Here is a 7,292-nt window from a genome sequence, read left to right on the forward strand (position 1 = left end):
ACCCCACCACTAGTGCAGGGAAAGATAGCAGTGCCAGAGCATAAGATTAGACAGTGTTGTATCATTGCTATTAGGAACCTGAGAGAAATACCTGGATAAGAGAATGATCTTTTGGACACACTGCCTTTGAAAGGCTGCAAGCCTCCTGAAGGCAATGTCTACTACACACATCTCAGGTCTTACAAAAGCCCCTCAAGGTCAGTGAAGCCACCTGCTGACAGATGTCCTGATGCCTATAGGTTAAAGCTAGGGGCTTAAGAGAGAGCAAAACTTTATAACGATGCATATGGAAAATGCTCTGGAAGGCCTATAGATACACTGACTACTCATCTGTAAAACTGTCCCCAGGTCTTTGAAAAACTGACCCACTGGCATCTATGATGTCTCAGTTTAGCTGCTACCTCCTCTGAGAAATCTCTGCTAGCATACATAACCACCCTGTATGCCTAGACTCAGGGCCCTGGATGCTGGATTTTCAGTGCTGACACAGAAACATCGTGGATACCCTGGAATTCTGGTCACCCTCCTTGCCCCCTCTTTGTCAAAAGGAAGCATCCCCAGACCTTCGGGCAGTCAACATGGTGGAGAAGTAGGGGGACCTGAAGTTCCCTAGTCCCTCAAACAGAGCAGTGTTGAGGCCAGAGGACTTGGAATTCCAAGAGTCAGGGCTACAGAGTGACAGAGACTCCTAGGGGCCCACAGGGACAACTTGTCAGGCAATAGGTGCCTTATGGTGAGCTGGAACAGGTAAAATCGGTGGCATAGACATGGAGGACAGGGATCCCCTTCTGCAGAGAGACAAAAGGAAGAGAAGGAGAGGCTGTGGAAATGCATGATTGTATTTAGACAAGAAAAGAAACAGATGGACAATCAGAAAAAAACGGAGAAAGATCCAGTTTCTAACTGCAGAGCTTTCTCCAGACCAGGGCAGGCTGCCTTGTTCACATACCTGGGGAGGAGGGGATCCAGCCCTGGGTTCAGTAACCAGCTCAGAGTTGCGGTCTGTTGTCAGAGAAAGCAATCCTCTCCCTTCAGTGCTGTGGGAAGAAGAAAAAGAGCCATTCCAAAGACAAAGAACCCTGCTTGCGCCCTGCCAGCCGAAGGCCCTTTATTGGCTGGGCAGAGTAGCTCTTCCCCAGAACCAGGTACACGGAGTGGTATCCTTTAAGACATCAGGGTTTTGAATCCCAGCCCAGTGCCTGGGAGACACCGGAGACTGTGGAGTGTGAAAAACTGGCCTGCTCACGCCCACACAGCCCTGTGAAGACATCCTGAACTGAGTGGTTTGCAACATCCGGTCAGGGAGGTAAGACTGGAAAGTTGCCATTTTTCTGCCCATCACCAATAAGGTGGGGCTTCAGGGAACAGACAAGGGGCCACAGTGGAGGTGGGACCCACCTACACCAATCCACGCCCCTCTGCCTGATAACTGTGATCTAACAGAGCAAGATTGACGCTGACCAACCAGACAGCTCCTCCTCCAGGCCAGTGTAGCCACAAGTTCCAAGGCACCCAGAAATTTTACATTTTCTGATTTAATTCTTGGTCAATTCTTATTTTATATATATATATATATATATATATATATATATATACACACACACACACACACACACGCACACACACACACACGTGTGTGTTCTTCTTCTTCTTTTTCTTCTTATTTCTTCCCTTCTCTAATCTGGTTATTATGGTTGTTAGTTTGTTTAAGCAAAGATACTTAATTTATTATCTTTACAATTCTTCTGTATCTCCTTATTTTCCCCTCTCTCTCTGGGTTAAGCCATATAGTTTCTCTGCCTGGCCAATTTTCTTTTTTTTTTTTTTTTTTTTTTTTTGCTTTTTGCTTTTTACTTTTGCATTTCTCTCTTTGTATGGGATAAAGCTTCTTCCACCACCACCACCACCACCTTTTAATTTTTTTTTTTAACCAGGGTTACTTCAATGAACAAATCAAAGCACACCAAGTAGAGGGTACAAAACACCTGTACAAGTAGGGAGATAAAGCAACCAGAGTCACAACAACAGAGAAATGTAACACACTCCAAAAACACCTGCTGAAGGGCCAGGCCCTGGACAGTGTATGACCCCTTTATTAATATAGTAGTGCTCGCAAGTGCAGGAAGTATAACAAGCTGTTAAAACACATAAGGGACTGAAAACTAGTCAAAATGGCAAAACGGAAGAATTCCCCTCAAAAGAAATTCCAGGAAGATATGATAGTTAAAGAATTGCTCAAAACAGGTAAAAACAATATGTTTGACCAAGACTTTAGAATAACAGTCATAAGATTAATTGCTGGGCTTAAAAAAAGCATAGAAGAAAAAAATCTGGGAGAAAGGGCCAACATGGTGGAGAAGTAGGGGAATCCATACTTCCCACATCTCTCAAACAAAGTGCTGAAGCCAAATGACTGAACCCCAAGAGTCTTGGAGGAAAAGAGGCTGAGACTAAAATGGAGACACCAGGACATCCTTGATGGGCTATAGGTGGGTGATTGCAAACTGGGGGAGATAAAACAGGCCACATAGGCATGGAGGGGAGGGATCCCCTTTTGCAGAGCCAAAGGGAAGAGAAAGAGCTGCTGGGGAAGTGTAAGACTGTATCTGGACAAGAGATAAACCTCAGACTGGGACTGGAAGGGATCCCATCTCTAACTGCAGGGCTTTCTTTGGACTGGGGCCAGCTGCCCTGTTTGCACACCTGGGGAAGAGGGGAGCCTACCCCAGATGTGGTGGTAAGTCAGGGGCTCAGTCTGCAGTAGAAGAAAGTGGTCCACTCCCTGGAGTGTTGCAGTATAGTAAAAAGCCTGCCTGTGTCTGTCATTCCCAGGCTCAGTGGCAGGGGTGAGGGTGTAGGCCACAGTAGGAGAAAGCAGCTCCCTCTTGGAGTACAGTGGGACAAAACAAAGCCTGCCTGCATCTGCCACAGGGCTTTGCCTCAAGGTCAGTGGAACAGTCCACAGTAGGAAAAGGCAGTCCTCCCTGAAGTGCTGTGGAACAGACAAAGCCAGCCAGGACCATATATTGGGCCACACTGAGAGGCGCTTCCCCAGTGCCAGAATGCACAGAGCAGGACTTTGAATCCTAGCCAAACCCCAGGTCAGGGGAGTCAATGGAGCAAGAAGAACTCCCCCATCTGCACCCACGGCACAGTGAAGGCGACTCAAATGGAGTTCACCACGTCCCTAAAGAAGAGACTGGGAGATCACCATTTCTGCCCCTGCCACCAAGGTGGGGCCTCAGGGATTAGTCAGATATATAGCCCACAGTGGAAGTGGGACCAGCCTACACCAAACCAGGCCCTTCTGCACCAGGTAACTGCATATGTGCTGAAGCTGGATAGATGCTATGGAATCAGATTGCTCCATCATCCATACCAGTGACACTGCATAGCCTGGATTAATTCCAGGACAATTCTTGTTATTTAGATATATTCTCCCTTCCTATCTCTTCCCTCCTCTAGGCTGGTTACTCTGGTTGTTGGTCTGTTCAAGCAGACATATTTAATCCAGTCTCTTGATACATGTTCTACACCTCCTTGTATATTTTCCTTTCTCTCTCTCTGGAATAATCAGAGATAACTGATTGGGTATCTGTCTGGGCAACTTCATCTTCATTTTTTCCCCCCTCCTTTTTTTTTTTTTATTTTCCTTTCTCTCTTTCTGGATTAAGCCATTTAGTCTCTCTGCCCAGTCAATGTTTATTTTCTCTTTGTCCCCGCCCCTGTTTCCTCTCTTTGTATATGCTCTTCCATCAGCATCACCTCCACCCTGTTCTTTACTTGTAGCTGGTTTTTCTGGTTTTTTGCTTCTGGATTTTGTGTGTGTGTGTGTGTGTGTGTGTGTGTGTGTGTGTGTTCGTCTGTTTGTTTTACATGTCTGTGTGTTTGCATGTCTTTATTTCCTGTTTTTTTGTCTGTTTGTTTTCCTTTCCAGGGTGACATCAAGGAAAAAATCAAAGCACACCTCATGGAGGGTCCAAATAATCACTACCAGTAGATAAATACAATAACCAAAGTATCAAAAACAGAGAGCAAGTAACACTCCCATAAAACACCTCCTGAAGGGCCAGGCCCTGGACAGTGTATGACCGCCCCCCTTCAATATAGCAATGCTTGCAGGTGCAGAGTATACAACAAGCTTTTAGAACTCATAAGGAACAGAAAACTAGTCAAAATTATGAAACGGAAGAATTCCCCTCAAAAGAAATTCCAGGAAGAAGTGAAAACTAAATAATTTATCAAAACAGATATAAGCAATATAACTTAACAAGAATTTAGAATAATAGTCATAAGGTTAATCGCTGGGCTTGAAAAATGTATAAGAGAGCAAAGAATCTATTACTGCAGAGATCAAGGAACTAAAAAATAGTCATAATGAATTTAAAATGCTATAAATGAGGGGAAAAATAAGATGGAGGTGGCCACACCATGGATTGAAGAGGCAGAGGGGAGAATAAGTGAATTAGAATATAAAATTATGGAAAAAGAGGAAACTAAGAAAAATAGAGATAAAAAACATCCAGGGTCAAAAGGGGAGAATTCGAGAACTAGGTGATGCAATCAAATGGAACAATATCTGTATTATATGAATTCCAGAAAAAGAAGAGAGAGAGAAAGGAGCTGAAGGTGTACTTGAACAAATCATAGCTGAGAACTTCCCCAATCTGGGGAAGGAAACAGACATTTAAATCCAAGAGGCATACAGAACTCCCTTCAGACATAACTTGAATCAGTCGTCTGCACGACATATAGTGAAACTGGCAAAATACAAGGATAAAGAGAGAATTCTGAAAGGAGCTAGGGATAAACAGGCCTTAACATACAAATGTAGATACATAAGGGTGGTAGCAGACCTATCTGCTGAAACTTGGCAGAAAGGAAAAGCAGGAAATCTTCAATGTGATGAACAGTTAAAGTATGCAGCCAAGAATCCTCTATCCAGCAAGCCTGTAATTCAGAATAGAAAGATAGATAAAAGTTTTCCCCCAAAAAAAACAAAAACTAAAGGAATTCATCACCACTAAACCAGCTCTACAAAAGATCCTAAGGGGGACTCTGTGAACAAAATGTGGCAAGGATCACAAAGTACGAGAGACATCACTACACGCATGATACCTACAGATATCACAATGACTCTAAACCCATATCTCAATAATAACACTGAATGTAAATCGACTAAATTCTCCAGTCAAAAGACATAGGGTATCAGAAGTAATTAAAGACAAACAAACAAACAAACAAACAAGATCCATCTATATGCTGTCTGCAAGAGACCCATTTTAGACTTGAGCACACCTTCAGATTGAGAAGGAGGGGATGGAGAACTATTTATCATGCCACTGGAAGTCAAAAGAAAGCTGGAGTAGCCATACTTATATCAAACAAACTAGACTTTAAATTAAAGGCTGTAACAAGAGATGAAGAAGGGCATTATATAATAATCACAGGGTCTATCCATCAGGAAGAGCTAAAAATTATAAATGTTTATGTGCTGAATACAAGAGCCCCAAAATATATAAAACAATTACTCACAAACATAAGCAACTTATTGATAAGAATGTGGTAATTGCAGGGGACTTTAATACTCCACTTAAAACAATGGACACATCATGTAGACACAGAATCCATAAAGAAACAATGACCCTGAGTGATACATTGACCAGATGGACTTGACAGATATATTTAGAACTTTGCATCCCAAAGCAACAGAATACACTTTCTTCTTGAGTGCACATGGAACATTCTCCAAGATACATCACATACTGGGTCACAAAGCAGACTTCAATAATATAAAAGAATTGAGATCATACCATGCATACTTTCAGATCACAATGCTTTGAAACTTGAAATCAACCACAGGAAAAAGTCTGGAAAACCTCCAAAAGCATGGAGGTTAAAGAACATCCTACGAAAGAATGAATGGGTCAACCAGGCAATTAGAGAAGAACTTAAAAGATATATGGAAACAATTAAAAATGAAAATACAACAATCCAAACGCTTTGGGATGCAACGAAGGCAGTCCTGAGAGGAAAATACATTGCAATCCAGGCCTATCTCAAGAAACAAGAAAAATCTCAAATACAGAGTCTAACAGCACACTTAAAGGAAATAGAAGAACAGCAAGACACACCAAACCCAGCAGAAGAAAAGAAATAATAAACATCAGAGCAGAAATAAACAATATAGAATCTAAAAAAACAATAGGCAGATCAATGGAACCAAGAGTTGGTTTTTTAAAAATATATTAAAAAAGATAAACCTCTAGCCAGGTTTCTCAAAAAGAAAAGAGAGAGACAGACGCAGGAGGCGCAGGTGCCAAAGCAGCTGGCCGAGCAGCGCGAGCACGAGCGCGAGGTGCTGCACAAGGCGCTGGAGGAGAACAACAACTTCAGTCGTCTGGCGGAGGAGAAGCTCAACTACAAGATGGAGCTCAGCAAGGAGATCCGCGAGGCGCACCTGGCGGCGCTGCGCGAGCGGCTGCGCGAGAAGGAGCTGCACGCAGCTGAAGTGCGCAGGAACAAGGAGCAGCGAGAGGAGATGTCCGGCTAAGGGGCTGCGGACCAGAGGCGCCTGGATCCTGAGAGGAGACGTCTACACACGCGGGTTCTGGTTTCGTCTTGTCCCACTTTGTCTAGATGCAACTTTGGTTCCTGCCCCCTCCCCACCCTGCACTCCTAGCTCATGCTTCTCTTTCCGCTCTGAGCTGTCCAGTCCTTGTGGCCTGTCACTCTCCACAGGCTCTCCCTCAAGGAGCCACCAGAACATGGCACACAGTCCCTCAGTTCAGGCACCAGGCCGGGCAGTGGCTGGGTCCCCTCTTGGTGGCCCTCTTAGCAGACGTGGTGGCAGCCTCAATAAATCCAGTGGTGGTAGCAGGAAAAAAAAAAAAAAAAAGAAAAGAGAGAGGAACCAAATAGATAAAATCACAGACAAAAAGGGATTTATTAGAACAAATCCCTCAGAAATAAAAGCAATTATCAGGGAACACTATGAAAAATTATATGCCAACAAAATGGACAACCTGGAAGAAATGAACAAATTCCTAAACACCCACACACCACTGAAACTCAAACGGGAAGAAACAGAAAAGTTGAACAGACCCATAAGTTGTGAAGAAATTGAATCAATTATCAAAGATCGCTCAACAAATAAGATTCCTGGGCCGGATGGCTTCCTAGGTGAATTCTACCAGACATTTAAAGCAGAGTTAATGCCTACCCTTCTCAAGCTGTTCCAAAAATAATAATAATAATAATAATAATAATAATAATATATAAAAAATAAAAAT

The 7,292-nt window shown here is 43.3% G+C and overlaps 1 protein-coding gene across 1 annotated transcript; it reads left to right on the forward strand.

Annotated features, from left to right (window-relative positions):
• Positions 1-3,169: 3,169 nt before the first annotated feature.
• On the forward strand, positions 3,170-6,876 carry LOC122201163 (stathmin-3-like). Its single transcript, XM_042907108.1, has 2 exons — positions 3,170-3,316; positions 6,287-6,876. Exons 1-2 carry the CDS (start codon positions 3,170-3,172, stop codon positions 6,551-6,553), a joined length of 414 nt encoding a protein of 137 aa, XP_042763042.1. The 3' UTR covers positions 6,554-6,876.
• The last annotated feature ends 416 nt before the right edge of the window (positions 6,877-7,292 follow it).

Source organism: Panthera leo, chromosome D1 (genome assembly GCF_018350215.1).
Source record: "Panthera leo isolate Ple1 chromosome D1, P.leo_Ple1_pat1.1, whole genome shotgun sequence".
NCBI lineage: Eukaryota > Metazoa > Chordata > Mammalia > Carnivora > Felidae > Panthera > Panthera leo.

Coding starts and splice junctions, on each gene's coding strand:
- LOC122201163 (XM_042907108.1), top strand. CDS start 3,170: ATGGAGTTCACCACGTCCCTAAAGAAGAGACTGGGAGATCACCATTTC. Junction 3,317..6,286: donor ACCAGGCCCTTCTGCACCAG/GTAACTGCATAT, acceptor TTTCTCAAAAAG/AAAAGAGAGAGACAGACGCA.